The following is a 21,852-nucleotide window of genomic DNA, read 5'->3' on the forward strand; positions in this document are numbered from 1 at the left end:
AAATTTTCATGGCTCTTCTGATTTGGGGTGTTGCAGGGTGTAGTTAATGCTCTGAAAAGGCTTTGGGATTCCTGGATGAAAGGTGTGATGAAAGAAGTGTATTGTTATTGTTTTAGGGGAGTAATCATGTTACTGGATAAGCCTCTGTCACTGAGACTTGCTGGACTTGTTTTGACTTGCCTATGACTCCTTTCTTTCCTAATTGGGGAGATAAAGCCCCAAGTCTATGCTGAGATGCTGCACAGTGCATTGTGGCGTTCAGGACAGTGGATCTCCCAGGCAGAGGAGCTGCTTGCTGACCTCTCTGTGGTATCTAGAGGTAAGTGCCACAGCCTTCTGACTTGCTCCTTGGTAGTTTGGGCAGTGTGGCTGTATCCTGCGTGGATTTATTGGGCAGTTTGAGCTTTGACCAAGGGTGTGGGAGAATGGCACTAGCTCAGAGAGCTTACTTCTGACTTGAGCTGCCTTCCATCTATCAGAAATTCTTCTGGTATTTCATCCTTTCTCCTCACCTAAAATGCCTTTGTTTTCAGAGGTCTCCAGCTCCTCTACAGCACAGTGTCGTAGCTTATGGCCACTGAAGGCTGTTGTGAAGAGCATGTGATGGTCATTTCACTGCGCCCTGACTCTGATCAGCTGTTTGTGCTATTGTGGCTAGGATGTGTTGCTGTCACAACTGCTGAGCTAATAGCATGGCACAAGACAGTGAGTGGAGTAGGTAAAAGTAGCTTTTTGTGCTCTTGTTTATTTTCACGGGCTTTGTATGCAGACAGTGAAGTGTTGATCTGAGCAGAATCAGCTTCGGAATGCACCCAATCATTTTCACTCACCCTTGGTATGAAAATAAAACTGCAGACTCACAAAGGATGTAACTGCTTGGTTTTTGTCTCACTTCTGGAGTGGATTCCTAGCTGTCAAAGTGGGATGGAGGGAGGGAGGGAGGGAGGAAAGGAGGCCAGAGATGTTTTCATAGGCTGAAAAGCAGAGATCTACTGTGGTATTCTGTGACTGCAAACTAGAAGAATAAGATATGGTCTATGGCCAATGCAGCTGAAAATGGAAATCTGAGAGATAAAATTGATGTTGAAGTCACAGAACCTTATCCTAAACTTGCAAAAAATGGCCATGAACTAGTATTTCCTTTACATTCTGATGGCCTCTCACAAGTTCCTATAGATTGTAAGACCCTTATGTAGTTAGTATCCATCCTAGTCCTACTAAAGCTTGTTTCAGAACAAGGGAGTCTTTATCAAGATGTTGACTGTGGCAGCCAACTGTAGGAAGATGTGTTATTGATCCAACATATTTCAGTTGTCAACATTGCAGTTATGTCCTACACACTGTTGTCTGTTGTAGTAGTATGGGAGGCCAGCTCTATCCCAACAATTAAAGAGCTTGTAACTTCCCAACAGCTAAAAGCAAAACGGATGAGAGAGTAAGGAACAAGAAACCTTTTGTGCTGATTTCAAAGGTGATCAACTAATCAGGAAAAACTTCATGAGCAGCAATTTAGCATCATGGATAGAGTTACTGGTAAGCTCCGAGTTAACCCATCCCAAAGACTGAATGCTGCCCTTGAACCTTGATGCAAATGACAAGAACAGTATTTGGAGCTGTTGTCTTTGCCTGGCTGAAGTGTGCTTCTGGGAAACAGCAAGACCTTGGTAGAATTCGATGGTTAAGGGGAGGAGCTCAATTACTCAGTAGCAAAAACATTAGTGATGCTTTATCTGACTGCAGAGGGGTGGCATGCAGCACCTACTGTTTTTGTGGGATGATCAAGGGTGTGGGGAGATCAAGCTGATTCAGCGTGACGCATAGAAGAACACACATTTTGTTTCTCTCAGCAGATCCCTTCAATGTTTGGAAGTCTTTCAGTGTATTGGAATTGCTTTGGGAGATTCAAAAATTGAGTGATACAGGCTGGTAGGTACCTGCCCTCATGCAAACAAGGGCCTTGGAGTGCTTAGGCAGGTGCTAGCTGCTTCTGTTTCAGTATCCAAAGTAGCAGAGGTTGCTGTTCCATTCTCTTAGTCCTGAGTGTGCCTCAAGAAAGGAGAAGTGTCAGGTTGGTGTGACTGCTTGTAGCAAAGTTAGGGATGGAATTAGCAAGCCTGGCTTTGTTACCCTTTGCTCTTGCTAAGCCCAGATGTAGTTCAGTCACTGCCATTTCCAACCACCCCACCAAGGTAGATAGCTTCAGGTAGATAGCAATTTTTCAAATAGCATTCACCAAGCCAGGAGATCTGTTGTCTTATGAAAGGTCCTGTTTCTAGAAAGAGAGATGGTAGAGATGTGCCTGAATCCATCTTCAAATGGAAAAAACTGGTTGTGGCTGTAAGTGTAGATACACCCTGATCAGAAGTTGTGCCACCCAAGCTCTGCCACTGGGTCTTATAAGAGGACTGGAATATCAATATATAATAATAAAAATTATAATAAATTTATTATAGGAAGACAGCAGCAAATTAGAAGAGACTGCATGTTTTGTTCTATGTAAAATGAGGCAAAACAACCTTCAGTAAACAGCTGGTGCCAAAAATCAGTCTAGGTTCATCCAAAACCAAATCTAGGTCAGGGTGGTATGAGAGCTTAGCTTAAGAAATCACAAATGTTAAAGGACAGATCAGTAAAACAAAATAGGGCAGCTGTTCCCTGCTTATCCAGAAGCTCAATAACTGGGCTCTTTCTTAGGACAAAAATGATAGGCATTTTCTGATCAGTTTTCTGGAATTATTCTTACTGAGGTTTTGATAAAACACTGTAGCTCAACCAGAAGAGATGGGTAAGGTCAATGTAGTGAATCAAATCCTGTCAGGCAGAGGTGGGAGCTGAACTTTTACCACTTGCATTGTAAATGAACACAGTAACCTTTAGGGATTGTGATACAGGATGAGAGAGGAAAAACAGCTTGTCACCTGTGTATTGTGTGTGTGTGTTTTGCCTTTGTTCCAAATTCGAAGGTAAAGAATTAATTTGAAATTAATCAGAAATCCAACCTGAAATCCTGCTTGTTTTCTTTGTGGTTTCACAAGGAAGACAAATTTTAGGCTTGTAAAATTTCAGTAAAACTATTTTTCCGAATGTGCCAACATCTACTAATGTAGCTTTATTTCTTGCTGAAATTCACTTAGTAAAGTATCCTGTATTGAGGCTTGATTTAATATATCTCTCTATAAATACAACTTTATTGTGTTTAAAATAACTCTATATAGACATAGCCATTTTCAAAACAGTTCACTTAATTTTTTGCAGTATGAAGTAACTTTTTAGTCATCAAAACACATCCTATGGCTTAGAGCCAAGGTGTGTAAACTAGGAAATTTAATAGTTTGCATAGATCCAAATGAATTGTGATATTAAACTGTCAGATGCTGCTGTATCTATGGGTTGTCTCAGACTTCCTGGGAATGAAATATGTTTTAAATGAGAACAGGGATTGTTGGAGGAGGTCCAGTGTTCATCCGTAGTATTGCCAAGGTAAGAACTTTTGAAGAGAACTAAAAGATCTTGGGTTTAAAACTTCTTGCTAATTCACTGCAGCCCAAAAGCTGCTGTACACAGACCATGAGGAGGTGTTTTTCAGAGCAGAGAGGAGTCTTCAAGGTCTCCCAGAGGAGTCTGGCTTCTGATCTCTTGTTAAGGTTTGCTCTTGAGGAATGAAATTTATCCTCATCTGTGCTGGGAAATGAACGCATTGGTATTACCTGAATTCCCTTCTCTGCCCCCCTGGGAGTTAATTCACAGCTTACTAGAGATTAAGCAGTAAAAAAAAAAAAAAAAAAGTGTTGTGTAAGGAAGCAAGAAATGTCAGGTTGGAAGGAAATGTCAGGAATGGAAGGCATCTACACAAAGAGCTGTGGTATTGGGGATCTTTTGAGGAGAATGCCTATCTATTTAGCAGTGTCTCTGGCACAGGAAGAAAGCAAGAATACATCTGCGGTTGAAGGTGATGAGATCATCTCTGCATTAATCAGCACTGCAGAGGATCAGTGTTTCTGGGTGGAGCAGAGTTTTCTTGGTTACTAGAGTGCAGAGAGGACCATTCCTGTGTCCCAGGCACAGGAATCCCTGGTGGTTATTCTGGTAGAGCATGACAATCCTGCCCTCCGTGGTATGACATCAAAAAGCTAAAAAAGGCCATGGGGGTGAAGAAGCTACTTGAAGGTATGATGTGTGTGATAAATGACTGAATCCATTGAGTGGACATAATCTGAGCAAGAAATGTCATTCACTAAACATCCTAGTAGGTGTCAGGCTCAAAACCATACCTAGTTGGGAGTGTTTTGTTTTATGAATACAGGCCCTGGCATGGCAGTGTTGAAGGCACTACTGGAAATATGTTGTGCTCTGATACAAGCAATACATTTTTGGTGATGCCTGCATTTGAGCTTTTTTTCAGAGAGAAAAGGATAGCTGATTTGGGGCCAAGCAAGGCCATCTGCTCCCTGCGTTCATGCTGATTCCTGAAATGGGTGGAAAAAGATTAGGTATTTCCTAAAAAGTTTAGATAAGGAGAGATTTTCTTTCCTGAGCCTTCTGTACAACTGGTGACTAGCATGGCTGCTGCTGAAATAGACAACCCCCCCCCTCGAAAAAAAAAAAAAGGGAGCTGCTGAGCAGAGTTTTGCCCACCAGCATCTCAGCTGAAGGATTCATACAGTACACTTTGAGAAGTGATGAGACTTGGTGCTTCCTTTGCACAAGAGATTTTTTTCCTGTTCTGTTACTTATCTTAGCAAGATAGAAGTTAAGTGCATCCTGCTAAAAGGAGGAAACTGGTTGGGTTTTGAAGAGGTATTTCCACTTTAATTTGTATATCCTATATGAATGGGTATACCCATTCATACATGCCCATATGAATGTAGAAATACATGGAAGTGCTTCCTTTAAACTCTTTTTGTAAAAGAATTTAAAGTGAAATCAGTATCAGAAGTAGAGGTGGTTTGTATTCCTCATCTGCCATGTTTCCATTTCCCTCAGCACTGCAGCAGTTCTTAAGGGATCCGTTTCCCTTGCAGGTCTGAAATGGGCTCTGTGTCACCAGTGTTTGTCAATGTACCTTGTGGTTTTTTTACAAAAAAAAGAAAAGATTGAAGTTGAGCACAGTGCTACTTGTTGGAGCACGAGTTCCACAGGCAGCAAGACGCTCATTTTTCAAGTGTGAGTCTGAAGCTTTTGTAGCTTAGGCATGAGGCCATGTCTGGAGAAAATATGTCTCTGTACAGTTCAGGAAAGCCAGTGGTTGTGAAACAGGACTGTTGCTTCAGTATCTGCAGAGTCTGTCATGTGCTGTCAGGCTGTGTCAAGAGCAGTGGGGAGTGGAGCTGGGGGGGTTGCTCTCCTTGCTGTTCATCTGGAAGTGCACTGGGGTGAGGAGAGCTGAAGAACAGGGAACCAGTCTGGTTGAGACTGATGGCAAGGGTACCTTCTGGAGAGCAAAGTCAGATGCTAAACAAAAATCTTTAAAAAAGGAGAGGTGGTCAGGCAAGGAGGGACAGAGACCTATTGCTGTAGTGGGCTCTTCTGATTAGCCAAGGAGCCTGCTCTCAAGGGGAGTAATTGGCTGTCCATGATGAGGTTGGTGAAGCGACTCGAGCACAGATCCTATGAGGAGAGTCTGAGGGAGCTGGGGGTGTTCAGCCTGGAGAAGAGGAGGCTCAGAGGAGACCTCATCACTCTCTACAGCTCCCTGAAAGGAGGTGGGAGCCAGGGGGGGGTTGGTCTCTTTTCCCAGGCAACTCTCAGCAAGACAAGAGGGCACGGTCTCAAGTTGTGCCGAGGGAGGTTTAGGTTGGACATTAGAAAGAATTTCTTTACTGAGAGGGTGATCAGACATTGGAATGGGCTACACAGGGAAGCAGTGGATTCTCCATCCCTGGAGGTATTTAAAAAGAGCCTGGATGTGGCACTCAGTGCCATGGGCTGGGAACTGCAGTGGTAATGGATCAAGGGTTGGACTTGATGATCTCTGAGGTCCCTTCCAACCCAGCCAATTCTATGATTCTGTGATTCTAGGTTATGCTGGAATTCTATGAGTTAGGTCTGTGAAAGACCATGAGCTGGGGGATAAGGATGGGAATGTCTCATGGGAGGCTGCAGCATGTTAAAGAAGCTGAGGCAGGGCAGTCCTGCTCATCTTAGGTTTTACTCTGAATCTCTGCATCTGATAAAGCCTCAGGGGTAGTAGTGCAGATGGTGAAGGTCTAGATGGAGGTAAGTCAAGGCCTCCATAGAACTATTCACGCCTCTAATGTGTGTATATTGTGTGCTTATTGCAACTTGCAGTTTCCAAAGAAAGTAATCTTGGCCAGCCTGGACTTTCAGACTCCTACAGACTGTTTTTCAGAGCTGAGCAGCTCAGAGCCAGTCTAGTGGGGAGACAGCTCTATTGTGGGAGAGCACTGCCAGGACAGAGCTTTGCCCCAGTAAAGCAGGCACAGAAGGAGAGGTGCTAAGTGCTCTGTAGCAGGTGACTCTGAAGAAGAAACATACTCCCAGTCACCTCTCTTGTGTATTTTGGTAACACTAAGCTGCTGCTTTTATCCGCCTGCAGCTGTGATGCTGGCTGAAGCTACACTCTTCAGCTTTTTCAGCTACACTCTTCAGCTTTTTCTTTCTAGAATGCCACCCTTTTGAGTGGGTAGAAAGTTGCCTGCTTTCCTTAAGTAATGGACTAGGGTGTCTGCCAGCACTCGGCAAAACCGAGCTCTTATATGAGAAAATTAAACTCTGAGTTTCTTCCAACTTCCCTATCATTTGCTGATCCTAACTTCACTGTGTGAAAATCTTTCAGCTGCTTCCTCTTTGGCTGTTTTTATCTTTTTCCCCTCTTTTTTTTCCCCTCTTTTTTTTCCCCTCTTTTTTTTCCCCTCTTTTTTTTCCCCTCTTTTTTTTCCCCTCTTTTTTTTCCCCTCTTTTTTTTCCCCTCTTTTTTTTCCCCTCTTTTTTTTCCCCTCTTTTGCCCCTCTTTTGCCCCTCTTTTGCCCCTCTTTTGCCCCTCTTTTGCCCCTCTTTTGCCCCTCTTTTGCCCCTCTTTCGCCCCTCTTTCCCCCCTCTTTCCCCCCTCTTTCCCCCCTCTTTCCCCCCTCTTTCCCCCCTCTTTTCCCCCTCTTTTCCCCCTCTTTTCCCCCTCTTTTCCCCCTCTTTTCCCCCTCTTTTCCCCCTCTTTTCCCCCTCTTTTGCCCCTCTTTTCCCCCTCTTTTGCCCCTCTTTTCCCCCTCTTTTCCCCCTCTTTTCCCCCTCTTTTCCCCCCTCTTTTCCCCCCTCTTTTTTTTCCCCTCTTTTTTTTCCCCTCTTTTTTTTCCCCTCTTTTTTTTCCCCTCTTTTTTTTCCCCTCTTTTTTTCCCCTCTTTTTTTTCCCCTCTTTTTTTTCCCCTCTTTTTTTTCCCCTCTTTTTTTTCCCCTCTTTTTTTTCCCCTCTTTTTTTTCCCCTCTTTTTTTTCCCCTCTTTTTTTTCCCCTCTTTTTTTCCCCACTTTTTTCCATCTCCATTTTCTCTCGCTTTTCTCTCTCGCTTTTCTCTCTCGCTTTTCTCTCTCGCTTTTCTCTCTCGCTTTTCTCTCTCGCTTTTCTCTCTCGCTTTTCTCTCTCGCTTTTCTCTCGCTTTTCTTTTCTCTCTTTTTATCTCTTTTTTCTCTATCTTTTTGCTCTTTTTTCTCTTTTTCTCTTTTTCTCTTTTCCTCTTTTTCTCTTTTTTCTTTTTCTGTTTTTTTTCTCTTTTTTCTCTTTTTTCTCTTTTTTCTCTTTTTTCTCTTTTTTCTCTTTTTTCTCTTTTTTCTCTTCTTTCTCTTCTTTCTCTTCTTTCCCTCCTTTTTTCCCTCCTTTTTTCCCTCCTTTTTTCCCTCCTTTTTTTCCCCTCCTTTTTTCCCCTCCTTTTTTCCCCTCCTTTTTTCCCCTCCTTTTTTCCCCTCCTTTTTTCCCCTCCTTTTTTCCCCTCCTTTTTTCCCCTCCTTTTTTCCCCTCCTTTTTTCCCCTCCTTTTTTCCCCTCCTTTTTTCCCCTCCTTTTTTCCCCTCCTTTTTTCCCTCCTTTTTTCCCTCCTTTTTTCCCTCCTTTTTTCCCTCCTTTTTTCCCTCCTTTTTTCCCTCCTTTTTCCTCTCCTCTTTTTCCTCTCCTCTTTTTCCTCTCTCTTTTTCCTCTCTCTTTTTCCTCTCTCTTTTTCCTCTCTCTTTTTCCTCTCTCTTTTTCCTCTCTCTCTTTCCTCTCTCTCTTTCCTCTCTCTCTTTCCTCTCTCTCTTTCCTCTCTCTCTTTCCTCTCTCTCTTTCCTCTCTCTCTTTCTCTTTCCTCCCCTTTCCCTCTCTCTGGTTTTCCTTTCTTACCATCTCTTCCTCGTAGCTTTGCTCAGCTTTCTTGTCCACAGGGCAGAGTGTACAACTCCATTCTGCTCTCTCACCACTTCACTGGCTTTTGCTGTGTTGGATTTGTGCATCCTACTCCCACCGTCACTGTTCATCTGCCCGCTCATCTCATTTCCTCAGATGGAGCCTTTCCTGCTATCTTGCTCAGATTTCACTACAATTTCTTCTTTGCCACCCAATCATCAGAAAACTTACCAAGACTTTACTCTTTCTGCCTGTCTTTCTACCCCTTCCTGCCCCTGTTTTCTCAGATGTTGCTCAGAAATGGCTGTGGTGTAAGCCTAAAAAGGGGGGGAAAAAAAAACACTTTTAGGGTGTCTGATGCACAGCAATACAAACATGAATCAGTGGGTGTAAAACAGCATGGTGAGTAGCCAGCTGAGTCTGTCCTCCCCAGAGCTGGCTACTGCCATTTGTCACCCCAGGCACCTTCAAGAGATTATCTCATGTGTTTTTCTGATACCCTGTACGAATGTCAACCATGATTTAGAGACTCAGTGCATGGCATGACAATAATTACTACATAGTGTACCGTGGAATTACTGGGGATCTGAAATAATTGTGCTTAAGGCTTTGCATCATCCTACAACAAAGCTGCTGGGGACATGCGCAAAAATGGAGTTTTCCTTATGTTCTCTTGCTTAATTTTGCACAGCAGGACATAAGTGGAGGAGAAAGGCTTATGTGCCTTTGTCCATAGGTGAGTCAAGTTCCCAACCCTTTTACAGGTCTACTGTTGGTTTTCAGTGAGTCACTAAGTCTGGATCTTGTTTCCATATCACGTTTGCACACAAGTAGCTATTTCTCTCTCCCTGTCAATCTCTGAGAGATTGTCTGGCAGGAGACAGGATGTGGTCTCTTACAACATGTGTGCAGGTTTGGTGTAATGAAACCCAAACCCTGTAGGAAATCAATAAGTCTTGCTACTCAGACCAACTAAAATAACTCAAAGCTGTGTGTTATGTGGCATCTCCAGTAGCCAAGAATATCCTTGGTGCAGAAGTTATTTCATCAGTCATGAATCACTAAATATCCAAGCACCTGCGTGGGCAGTCACCTGCACTTGAAATCCGTGTAATATTTCTTGATGGGAAATTGTCTCTATTAGCAATACCTGCACCACTCTAGGCTTTTCTCAGGGATGCCTATGAGGCAATGGAGACAAGTAAGAACACAGGGAATTCTGATTAAATATAAAGAAAAAGGATGGTAAGAGACTGGTCCAGGACTTCTGAGAGACTGGGGGATCTCTGTCCTTGGAGATACAAAAATAACTGGGCAAAGCCTGGCACAACCTGCTGTAGTGAGACCTGGATTGAACAGAAGGTCAGACCTGAAGAGTCCAGAGGTCGTCCCCAGCCTACCTCACTCTGAGGTTTGTCAGCTGAACTAAACTGTATAATTTGAGTCAATATGAGTTATTGTCTTTCTCAGTGTTGTTTTCTTCATTTGTAGGTGGTGCTTCAGATGGCCAGAGAAACAAAGTGTATGGAACCATGGAAGATAGCAGCCATCGTTATATCAGTGATAGTAGCCTTAGCCCTCATCATTGGCTTGATTACATTTTTTTTGTGCCGTGGTAAGTGCATCCCTCTCCTTGTTGTCCCTAGTCTTCAGGAATCTGTGTTTCGCTTGCTCCTGTGATCTTGTCTGATTATTGAGGTATACAGTTCATCCCTGGTATAGAATCTGCATGAGGAAACTTACTAAACCCTATTCAAGATCTGAATTTTTTTAGAAAACCTGCAAGAATAATAAAAATATTTACTTGGTTCTTTTTGTTTCTCATCTTGCCCTGCTGCTTCCATTGGTAACCAAAGGTTAGCAGTCTTCTGTGTAAACCAGGCATATGTCCAGTACTCAGGCTATGCATAGTAAGCTTGGTCTTTCATAATAACCAAAGCAAGTAACACCAAACACCACCAAGGCCTCCAAACTGTGGTCAAACTTGCCACAGGAAGGAGCAGAATCACTTTGCACAGGGAATGAATTCATCAAAGAGCCCCAAACTCCCCAGTCAAATTCCCAACCAAACTCATTCCCACAGAAGTCGCTGTTTTAGCAGCAGAGAAACATGGCTGGGAGATGGGACAATACAAAATAACATACATGGATGAGTAAATTCATAAGGGCAGTATATAACAAGTCTTTCATCCACGCCACTTTGAAACCCATTTTTCCTTTTTCAATTTCCAACTTTCCAATATTTTCAGTTAAAAGAAAAATTTAAATTTAAGTGCCACATTGGGCTCCAATTATTTTGTCATGGCTTAGTAATTTGGGCAGACCACAAACCTAAGGACAGAATTACTCTCTATTCCCACCTCCCCCACACAAGGGAAGATAAAATGGGAATGAAGACCAGAGATTTTAAGTTAGAGATTAAAAACAATTGGAGACAGATTTACTAGCACAGGGGAAAGGCAATAGCACAAGGGATAAAGTAATAAAAATGGATATATATATAAATATATATATATATACACACAGCCTGGTCTCAATGCCAGCAGGGATAGATGCCTGAGGGCCCCTTCCAGCAGGGCTGACTCAGGAGGTAGGGGGGTCCATGGCTCTTCCCAGCACCCATGAAATGTGGATTCTGGAGAGCACGTGGTAAGTTGGTACTAAAGGAGCTCAGGGGAACAGCAGCAGAGCCAGGAGCAAGCAGAAAGAAAGGAGCTGCTGGCTTTCCCAACCTTTACAGTGTATGGGCTGGGAATTGGAGGCAATAGATCCCTCCCTTTGTGTTCCACCCCTCTGAGAGTCCAAAATCCCTCCTTTAATTCCTCATGCTCAAACAATGACAGTCCTGAACAGGATTTTTGCAGGAACTGAACTTGGTACCCCTAGCTGAGGATATTCCAGTAAGAGAGAGGACAGAGGTTTAGGCTTTTTGGAGCCCAGTAGTCAGTCCTGCTTTCCAGGGATTCAGCAGATGAATGAAGCTAAGCCATTCCCTTCCCAGTGTGTGAGATACCAGTGTGGGGGGTTTTGAAAAGCCTTCCTGCTGTGATGGAACTCATTGTGTTGCTGTCACAGCTCAACAAATCTGTGGCTTGCACTGGGACGTGACAGTTGTGTTTACATCAACAGTGGACTGGCAGAGCTACAGCTTGTCTTTGCTTTTTGCTAACTCTGCACTATGAGGCTCCCTCTCTGCCCTTCACCCAGGAGCTTGATTTTAAACTTAATCTGACTGCTGAATGGATGCAAAGAGCTCTGAACCAGCTGCCTTTCAGAGGGGCAGAAGCATGTCAGAGTGCCACCATTAGGGAGGAGTGAATGTGTCTGCTGAGTCAGAAGGGACATATGTGGGCTTGTGTGTCTCGTGGTGGGACAACCTCAGGCTGATGAGAAGATGGTTCCCAGAAAAATGTTGTAGTGGGTGTAATTTAGAGCTACTTGGAATGGTCCTCAAAGTAGAAACAAGCCCCTAGCTGGTCCATGGAGCATCAAGATGGCCTAGACCCCCTTTTTCCCAAAGTACTTCTAAATCTGTACTTACACAGCTGCCAAGGTCACAGCTTTACATGTCCCATGCTCTGGGAATTGCTGTGCATGCCTGAATTCTTCTGAAGAAGATCAGCCACCTTCTCTTTTCTCCCCTGTAGATCAGAACCGATATTACAATGCATCTTTCCTGATCACCAATGTCAAGTATAACTCTCAGTATGAAAGGCAAACCACAGAGGAGTACAGAGACCTGAGTGAAGAGATTGAAACCATGGTAAGCTAAGTTATTTCTCTGTTTCTGCCTGACTTATGATGGAAGAGTCCTGTGATTGTGTGAGTGGGAATAGAGTCAGAGGTAATTGTGCCTTGTCCTTCTGTGGCTGGCCTTACCTTCCACACCTTGCTGTAGTGGGTTAAAGTTGCATTGCTGAGTGTGGGCAAGCAGATGGTGAGCACAAGTACTGCCTGTTCCACCAGCCCCCTCCTGGAACAGGCACCCACAGGGAGAGCAAAATTGGCCAACTTGGCTGTTTAATTTGGTTTTGCATCCTCTGATAGAAATTTAGCAGTAGCTTTGGTGTACAGATTCAGGTCTCAAGGCACTTTCTTGTGCCTCAGAGGCTCACAAGACTTTTCTCTTGAGGGGATGTATATATGACAAGTGTATTTTAACACACTCTTTTCCTTTAACAGCTATCTTCAGTATTCAAGGGGTCCTTTCTAAGTAAAAGGTACATCAGGTCCCATGTTTTCAGTCTAAGGTAAGTAATGTGAAAATTAAGAATAAGCAGGGATGTGATGAATATCCTTTCTGCCTACCCCTTGACCATATGGAGTGTGTCTGGTTGTTTATGCTTGGGTTACACCAATAGGATGACAAAGTCTTGGCTGATTGTCACTCCCCTGCAGTGCTCACAACACTGAGGGCTCAGTTGCCTTCAGAGGTCAGCAACAAAGAGGAATTTGGCCTTATACTTCTGCAGATTGATTACCTGAACACCAGTTGTTTGTGGCTGTGATACAGCAACTGAATTACTAGGTGATTCCAATCTTCACTAGTAGTAGTTAAGATAATGAGAGTTCTTGAGACATGCCTAGTCTGCTATTTATTCCACTTAATGCTTCCTTTGGAAGCTCAAGATGGTGTTGAATCCTCTTCATGATCTACAGCAGAGGGTGACTATTTTCCTCCCTCTCTGATGAGGTCTGAAGCAATATTTGATTCCACTGTGAGATTTCTGGGTACAGAGTTGAGGCTTCCACAAGCCCCACTGTACTGTCTATCAACTGAAATTACAGAACTTGGAAGCTAGGCTTCAAACAACCTCTTTTCACTTTTTAGGCTGACCAAACTGTATCTCTTTCAAGATTGTTTTCACTTTCATTTGTTTTCACCTTGTGTAATGAGGCACTGGGCACTTCTGCTGTCTTTCCCTCTAGGCTGCAGTTGGTTTTCCTTTAGACTTGTTAGCCTGAAATATTGGACCCGATATTTTATACTAACAGTGAGTGATCATGGCCTGATAACTCAAATTACTGAGATTTTTGTCTCTAGGTACAATGGAGCTAACTGGCCAGTAAACAGGCAAGTGAATTAAATGGAAAGAAGTACCAGAAGACCTCTTTAAGTTTTGTGGCTCTAAACCAGGTCTTTTGAATGGCTGTTAGGAATAGCCTGTTAGGTACCTGTTGAAGAGTTTTTACTGTATTTTTGCTTCTGCCACCTGTGCAGACTGAGCCACTTGAAGGCCATAGGGAGTGATTCATCCTCTCCCTCTCAGCTCTCCTACTTATAACTGCTCCCAGAAAATTCCTTCTGCTCATTGTTACAGCAAGAACCAAGCCTTTTGCTGCCTCCTGACGTGCTGTCATCATCCTTGTGCACAGCTGTGCTGTTTGTTCTGTACATCTCTGCAGACCAGACCTGTTCTCCTATAGAGAAGGCAGACGGTGCAAAGCAGAACAAAGAGGATTAGTGAGCAAAGAGAGAATGATACCATTTTGTTTCTGTTGGTTTGCAGCCCAGATCCTGGTGGAGTGCTTGCATCTGTTCTTTTGGTATTTAGATTTGCCTCAGCTGACAGCAAGGCAACGAACTGGGGTCACGTCAACCGTGTGTTGCGCAGAAGGCTGCAAACAAGCTCCAGGTCCCTGGATGTTGACCAATCTACCCTTAGACTCACAGGCAAGTGCCTTAGATTTGTGTCTTAGCTTTGTATTTGTTCCCCATGCTTTGCTGTTCTCAGTGTAATGAGCTTCACTTTAGTATGCGAGTATGGGCTGTTCTCATTTTCTTGTTTTTCCTTCTCAAAGTTCTGTTTTATGGCTGACAGCCTGGGAACTTGAAAGAAGTAGCATGAAAAAGGACTAAAGGATACTAGCACTGATCTATGAGTGTGAGCTCTCCTCTGCATCAGAGACTCTTTGTGTGACCTAGCTCTGTTCAGTGAGGTAGTGCCACCCAATTGATCAAAAAAGAAAAAGGTCCAACTTTGTAATCGTCGTTTCACAGATTACTTTAAGGCACACAGTGAATTGGACAAGAACCTGTAACACCAGGTACTGAAATGTAGAGTCACAGAATCACACAAGGATAGGAGCTCTCAAACCATTTGAGACCATCTCAAACCACTGAAAAAATGCAAGACTGAGACAGTTTCCTTCACCATCCCCTGCCATTTCCTTTGCTTGTTTAACAGATTGCTTTTAAGTGCTGGCAAGTGTTCATAACAAAACACTGGGCAGTGCTCTGGGCAGCAATGCTCTTCCACTAATCTATTACTGGTTACTATCAGAATCTTGTAGAGGGCTTTTTGCAGGAAAGAAATCGGTGAAATTACAGGTTAGGTCCAGTCAATCTCAGCACTGAGGATTTATGAAGACTGTTTTGATTCAAAACAGATGAGGTGTTTAGGAGCGTGGTTTAAGCTTGGACTTGGTTGAGTTAGGTTAATGGTTGGCAGAGTGAGGTTAATGGTTGGACTGGATGATCTTCAAGGTCTTGATTCTGTGACTACCTTGCCATACTGAAATTGAACAAATGCATGGAGGTGTTTATATTGTGCACAGCTGCACATGAAGATGTTTCTTGGACCTATTTGTGTTCATCTGCTGCTTCTGTTAGCTCTGAGCTAAGGCTCAAAGGTGTATCCTTATCTATCCTTTTGCTTTACACTTTCAGTGAGGAACAGAGGCTTAACTGCACTCCAACAGAGCAAATTACTCCTTTTACTATACTTTCACTGATGCAGCAGTGCAAACCATTTAATTTGTGTTTGCTGGGTTCAGGGAGGGAGTCTGTGCTAGATCACATAGCGGTATAAGAGATACTCACTGTGGCATTTGCTTTTCATTTCAGAGTTGAATAGGGAAAAGGGAGATAACCTTTTAAACAACTGTAAGTACAAATACTTTATATAAACAGTCCAGGGATATGGTGTTACAAGTTCTGTTTTTACAAAATACTTATGTTTTTTAGATGCAGAAGCTAGGGATGTGCATGACCCAGGGAAGACTTCATCTCCTTTTCTTTCAGTCAGGCTGGCTTTTTAGTGTTTGCAGAATCAGACATTCTGACTTGGTGGTGGGAAGCATGTGCTTTAATGTTGATTATGGGAAGGAGGGGTACATGGATAAGCTGCTCTTAGTGAGCTTTGCACAAGGACTGCTGTTGCTGTGGGTCAAGATTATTGCTGGAATCCTTCCAAATGGATTTTCCCTCCTGCTCTCTCCTCCCTGCAGAAAGGTTTGGCAATAGCTGTTGGATTTGAGCTTCTTGCAATATACAGGGAAAGGCCAGAGGGTGGGAGAGGAAGAAGAGCTCTCCAAAGTGAGAGTCAGGCAGTGACACAGTCTGGGAGAGTGGGAGGTTCTCAGTCCCTCTCCTGATTTGTGCTCCCCCATGAGGTCTTAAAGCTCCTCTGGAAATAAGGAGACAGCACAATTTTCCTTCCAGGGCACTATATCATTCCCCTGTATGGTCTTGGAGTCTTTGAGTGCTAACTTGCCATCTTCAAATGGACTCTGAGAATGAACTGGTTTGGATATAACTTTTTTCACTGTTGGCACAGTGGCCATAAGTAAAGTGTTGGAGGAGGAGGACACTATTTTTTGTTGCTGTTGTCAAGGCTGACCTGGTGGTGACCATACAAAATCCTTTCTTTGCTTAGTTTGTGGGTGGGTTGTTTTTTTTTTTGTTTTGTTTTGTGAATTTTTTTTTTAAACCAGTCATCAACAATCCTGTGACACTAAAAGCTATGCTGACTGTGTTCATCTTGCCTTTGCTATGTACAGGTGGGGTGTTACAAATAATGGGAAAACTACCTTCAACAAGATCACAAGCGATGTGTATATTTTGGTGGCAATGTGTGCACAGGGCTTAGAGCTCCCTTGGTGTGGTTACTGTTTATGTGGGAGTTCCTCAATATTTATATATTGGATTTTTAAGAAGTCGTAGAAGGAAACAAGTCAAACCAAAAGCAAATGAACAATATTCTTTTTTTTTTCATACTGTACCAAGAAAACGGTAGTCTTCAGATGAAACTTACATACCATAATTGTGAAAGATATATGAATGTAAATGTTTAGGTTAATTTTCAGTGTATGTCTTTGCATCTAATAATCTGTGTGTGTACCTGAATGCACAGTCACACCAATGGCTATCTATGCTACCTTTACCAACTCTGGTAAAATATCAACCAAAACTAAGTTTGTAGAGACACTTTTTTAATTATTATTTTTACCTCGATAAACAGTAACAACTGGAGAAAATAGTGTCTCAAATATACAACTTTCAGTTCCCATGGAAGTACACGGGGACTTGTATGGTCTGAAAACTGGCTTAAATGAAAAAGTGGTGACCCTTCAACCAACTTCTTTTTTTTTTTTTACCCCACATATATCCTGAGATCCTCGTAACCACGACACTTTGTTTCCCTGCTGTCGGGTACACTACTTTAGGCAAAGACTGTCTCTTGACACCCCTACAACCCTGTTATTCCTGTGCCTGCAAGCCACGTGGGCCTTTCACAAAGCAAGATGTTGATTTCCCTCAACCAGCTGAAGCAGAGCTGCCTTTTCTTTGACAGGCTGTGGGATACGCAGGCAGACGTTTTCCTTCGCAGGAGTAGAGAGAATCGTCGGCGGTCAGCGTGCACGGGAGGGGGAATGGCCATGGCAGGCAAGTATTCAGCTTGATGGGATCCATCGCTGTGGTGCATCCGTGATCAGCAACAAATGGCTAGTGACAGCAGCCCACTGCTTCAGAGGGTAAGTCATCAGCATGTTTCTTATCCTACAACCCCTAGGACTCTTGGGTGCTCTGAGGTTTTGCAGATTGCTGACGTCTGTGTCTGCTGAAACATCATAAAGTTTGGCTCTTCTCTGTTATCATAGAAACATAGAATTGGCTGGGTTGAAAGGGACCTCAGAGATCATCAAGTCCAACCCTTGATCCACTACCACTGCAGTTCCCAGACCATGGCACTGAGTGCCACATCCAGTCTCTTTTTAAATATCTCCAGGGATGGAGAATCCACCACTTCCCTGGGTAGCCCATTCCGATGCTTGATCACCCTCTCAGTAAAGAAATTCTTTCTAATGTCCAGCCTAAACCTCCCCTGGCACAACTTAAGACTGTGCCCTCTTGTCTTCCTGAGGGTTGCCTGGGAAAAGAGACCGACCCGCCCTGGCTCCAACCTCCTTTCAGGGAGTTGTAGAGAGTGATGAGGTCTCCCCTGAGCCTCCTCTTCTCCAGGCTGAACACCCCCAGCTCCCTCAGCCTCTCCTCATGTGTTAGGCAAAGCTTTCAGGATCTTGTTTTGTGTAGCTGTGACATAACCTCTAATATCTTACAGACGAAATGATCCTCGGAGGTGGACTGCCAGCTTTGGAATTCTGCTGAGACCTCCAAAACAGAAAAGACTCGTCCGGAGAATTATCATTCATGAAAGGTACAGCGACTTCGTCCTTGATCATGAGTATGATGTGGCTGTTGTGGAACTTGCCTCTGCTATTGAGTTCACGAGTGATGTGCACAGTGTCTGTCTTCCTGAAGCAACTTACAATTTCCCAGAGAACACTTCCTGTTTTGTCACAGGTTGGGGAGCGCTGAAAAATGATGGTGAGTGTCTCTTGTCTTCCTGGGCCCTGTCACACACTTATCTGAGAAGACGGCTGTTAGTTTTATGGGAGTGTTTTGTTTACCTTGGGTTCCTTAGACCTGATGTTTGATAAATGCATGTGCTAATACACTTCTGGACTTAATTTGCTGGATTTTTTTTTAGCTTGGTCAGTGGGTTGGAATATGGAGGGAGTACCCTATAGGTTAGCCTTACAGGAATGAAAGCAGCTTTTTTTTGAATACATCTTGTTCTCTGTTCCCACTGGCCCAGTCCCTCTGGGTTTAGCTCTGACATGAGTTCTCTCATTATTCAGCTTTGTCATAGATATATCACCACAGTTATAATCTGTTATTTTCTTATTGGTCATTAATCCAGCTTCAGTTGATCCAATGACTTGAGTGAGTTTCACTCAAATTAGTCCATGTCAGTGAGGTTAGAGACTGTGGGACTACAAATGGGCTTAGAACAGCCATTGATCCATAGAGGTTGTGTTTCATGGTAGACCCTTAGGGTGAGTAGTGACTGTCCAAAGCTACATTGCAGTTAAGCAAATGGGTCTTTCCAAAGACAGCAAGGACATATTTTGTATGCTACAACTGAATTAAAGACTGAAACATGTCCAAAAATCCCTTTGCCCAGTATGCTTAAGAGCATCTGGTGAGGATGGAAAATGGAGAAGGGAACAAGTGAAGGGAGGGACAGGCAACTCTCTTCTTCTTGAGAAGTTGACTGGGTGGTTCCTTTATTGCCTGTAATGGCAGAAAAGCTGTAGGAAAACCTGTCTACTCCTAATACTTGAGTGTTTTAGGTTGCATACCCTGTCTGCAAATTCTAATGCCACTTCTCCTTCTAGGCTATGGTGTTAATCAGCTCCGGCAAGCAGAAGTGAAAATTATAGGCACTGAAACTTGTAATAGAAGAGAGGTGTATGGTGGAGCAATAACACCTGGAATGTTGTGTGCTGGATACTTGGAAGGGCAGGTGGATGCCTGCCAGGTAAGTCTCTTCATAGTTAATAGTAAACAGGAAATAGGTGGGGTGGGAGATGAATTTTCCTGGAAATAAAAGACACTTTGAGGAATGTTGATTAAGTCCACAGGGTTCAGTTTCTTGAAAGATGGAAATAAAGAGTTTTATGGCTCACAGGCTGAAGTCTGCACTTAGGTTCATGGATTTTATACATGTGTGAGAGTATAGAGATGTGAGGGTGTGGGGTGGGAAAGACTGAATTAGAGACAGGCTGTCATTCTCTGTCTTTTCAGTAAAGTCTGTGGAGGTTGAATGACAGCTGTGGTCTAGAAACAAACATCTGTCAGTCAGAACAGTTTGAGGCTTGCTGCATTAGCCAGGTGACCACTGTTTTCCTTCTTCCTGCCTGTTGACATTTTTCTCTTTAGGGTGACTCTGGTGGGCCACTGGTGCATGCGAACTCCAGAGGAATCTGGTATCTTGTGGGAATAGTGAGCTGGGGAGACGAATGTGGCAAGGAAAATAAACCAGGAGTGTACACACGAGTGACTTACTATCAAAACTGGATCAAATCCAAAACGGGCATCTGAAACCTGTGGAGAGTAAAGTTTTGTGGGCTGTGTACAGCTATCCCTCTGACACATTCTGCTCTGTGGTTACCCTCTAAACAGCTGCTGGCTTAGCTTGTGGTCATGCATCAAGTGCCAGCAAGTTTGGAGTAGTCTGAGACTTGAAACTGGTTTGGCCTACAGCTGGACAGGAACAGACTTGATTCACATGACAGCTGCTTGTTCAGGAAGTACTCTGTCAAAGGGACAGCTTGGTCTGTGTGCACTATACTGACCCTTTTTTCTCCGTGGCCAAATGTGTTGGTTACTACTTATATATCCGAGCAAAGCATATGAGCCCAAACAATCATTTTTCAGCATCCAAGACAAGCTCTAACTGAAACATGGCCCACCTGCTCTGTGCTCCCAAGGCCCCATCTATCCATAGATCAGCTGCAATCCAGCTCCTGGCTCCAACGGTGCTGCACTTCAGAATCCTTCTTGAGCTTTTTCCTGCATCATTCCGGGGAGTGTACTCTAATGAAGAATGGAAAATGGCTTAGGGAAGTTCTGGTTCCTAGTATCAAATACAGCAGAGACTGTTACTTAGGTGAAAAGAGAACTTTTCCTTTCTGTGTTGTCCTGGAAAAAGAATCAGTGGAAAACACCAGCTTCTGTCCACCTTCTTTGAGGAAGTGTATGTGCACCCACTCATCACTTCAAATGAATGGTCCCTATCACAGCATTTCCTGTGAAAGTGATTGCTAGACTTAAGACTAAACACCACTTAATGTTCATACCAGCCTGTTGTCATATCAGAGTATTTGGCTAACTTAATTTCCATATTTAACTTTACGGATTGTATTGCTCTGAATAAAAGTCCTTGGGTTTTTGTGCTGGATGGAGGATCGTAGCAATCTCAGCATGACCCTTCTAAAAAACCCTTCTCAAACTACTTATTCTTGTGAATGGTTTTCTCAAGTCTTTCTAATGTGTGTATCTTCAGCTGCATCCTTTAAAAAAACCAGTAATTTGTATAATGGTGGAAATACCCGTCTCCTTCAGAGGAGGGCAGAACTTCTGACTTATCCAGTAATCTTATGTAAAGATCTTCATGTAAAGATCTTCCTCTTCTGGCACAGTCTTCCCTGTGTCTCACTGCCAGACCATAGCTAATTTGATCTCAACCACACAAACACCATATTCTCTCTGACTTCATGTTTTCAGGAGTCCGTGTTTCTGTCTGCCAGGCAGATCTCATATACCTTATACACCTCAGCAGAACAGAACATGCCTCTTCTTGGTGACGATGCTTTCTTTGCTGTGTCTGCAGGCTTTCAGACACTTTGTGTAGATGCTGATCCTGACAACACCAAGTACCATCATCTTGGCTGCTAGATAGTGATCCACTCAGTTCTCTTTTTCCTTGGTGGTAAGAAGAGAAAAAACTCAGCAAAATGGGGATACCAGCCACACTGCTGAGACCTGGAGCTATGGCAAGCAACCAAGAATCTTATACCAGACTCTAGTCTGCTTTCTAAAAGGCAAACAGCAGGATTCCAGCATGCTCATAGTAAGATCTGGGAGAAACAGTCTCTAAGTGATCATATTCCTATGATCAAAGTGTTGTCTAAATTGAGTCCAAGTCAGTTGACATAATCAATGGCAGTTCATGGGATTCTCTCTGGATTATCCAGCTTGCTGAGGTACTGGGAATATTTGGATGCCCAAAGGACAGTCTACATGGAAAATAAGGATCAACAGTTCTTATGTGTTCTCTACTTGTGTATATCAGGAAAACTGGCACTTAGAAGTTTTTTTCTTAAAGGTAACTTTGTGGAACATTGTGAGCTTCAGAAACAAAACTTGGTGGATTCATTTCAAAATAGGGAGTAAAAAGTGCCAGACTGGTTCTGTAGGTCTGTTGAGCCCAACAAGTCTCATTTTAGTCACTTAAGCAAAACATGTCTGTGAAGTATATTCCTTCTAATGTAAGCTTAAAAATTATGCATGACAAGGATATAGGATTTTTTTGTTGTTGCTGATAACAATCATCTTGCCAGGGCAGTGAATAAAATTTGATCTTCATGAAGAAAAGCATCATTACAAGATGCCATGGATTTCCAGTTCCCAAACCACTTTAAGCTTGGGTCTTCAAAGGGTGTAATGGCTTCCCAACCCATCTGGATTTCACTGTAACTTGGAATTTGCAGTAGGAAAAATATAGGCTTGCAAATCCCATCTATCTCAAAACCAGGTAAGTAGATGTAAAAAAAAAAATATTATTTTGCATCTCTGAACTTTACAGTTGTGCTTATTTTGGGTACAAATACAGAAAGCCTTAAGCATTTTGCTCTATAGCAAAAGCTACAATAAAGATAATTTTCCAAACTGGTGCACA

General features: G+C 43.2%; 1 protein-coding gene across 3 annotated transcripts; it reads left to right on the forward strand.

The window, feature by feature from the left end:
• Positions 1 to 204: 204 nt before the first annotated feature.
• On the forward strand, positions 205 to 20,406 carry TMPRSS11E (transmembrane serine protease 11E). Of its 3 annotated transcripts, none has more exons than XM_071742740.1 (10): positions 206 to 319; positions 9,815 to 9,938; positions 11,971 to 12,086; positions 12,506 to 12,573; positions 13,834 to 13,997; positions 15,171 to 15,209; positions 16,900 to 17,080; positions 17,668 to 17,933; positions 18,788 to 18,930; positions 19,332 to 20,406. In XM_071742740.1, the coding sequence occupies exons 1-10, from the start codon at positions 227 to 229 to the stop codon at positions 19,491 to 19,493; spliced, it is 1,356 nt and encodes a 451-aa protein (XP_071598841.1). In that variant the 5' UTR covers positions 206 to 226; the 3' UTR covers positions 19,494 to 20,406. The 3 variants fall into 3 exon arrangements, with proteins under 3 accessions (XP_071598842.1, XP_071598841.1, XP_071598845.1); XM_071742744.1 differs by having other exon boundaries at positions 13,879 to 13,997; XM_071742741.1 differs by lacking the exon at positions 15,171 to 15,209 and having other exon boundaries at positions 205 to 319.
• The last annotated feature ends 1,446 nt before the right edge of the window (positions 20,407 to 21,852 follow it).

This window comes from Heliangelus exortis, chromosome 4 (genome assembly GCF_036169615.1).
Source record: "Heliangelus exortis chromosome 4, bHelExo1.hap1, whole genome shotgun sequence".
In the NCBI taxonomy this organism is placed as follows: Eukaryota; Metazoa; Chordata; class Aves; order Apodiformes; family Trochilidae; genus Heliangelus; species Heliangelus exortis.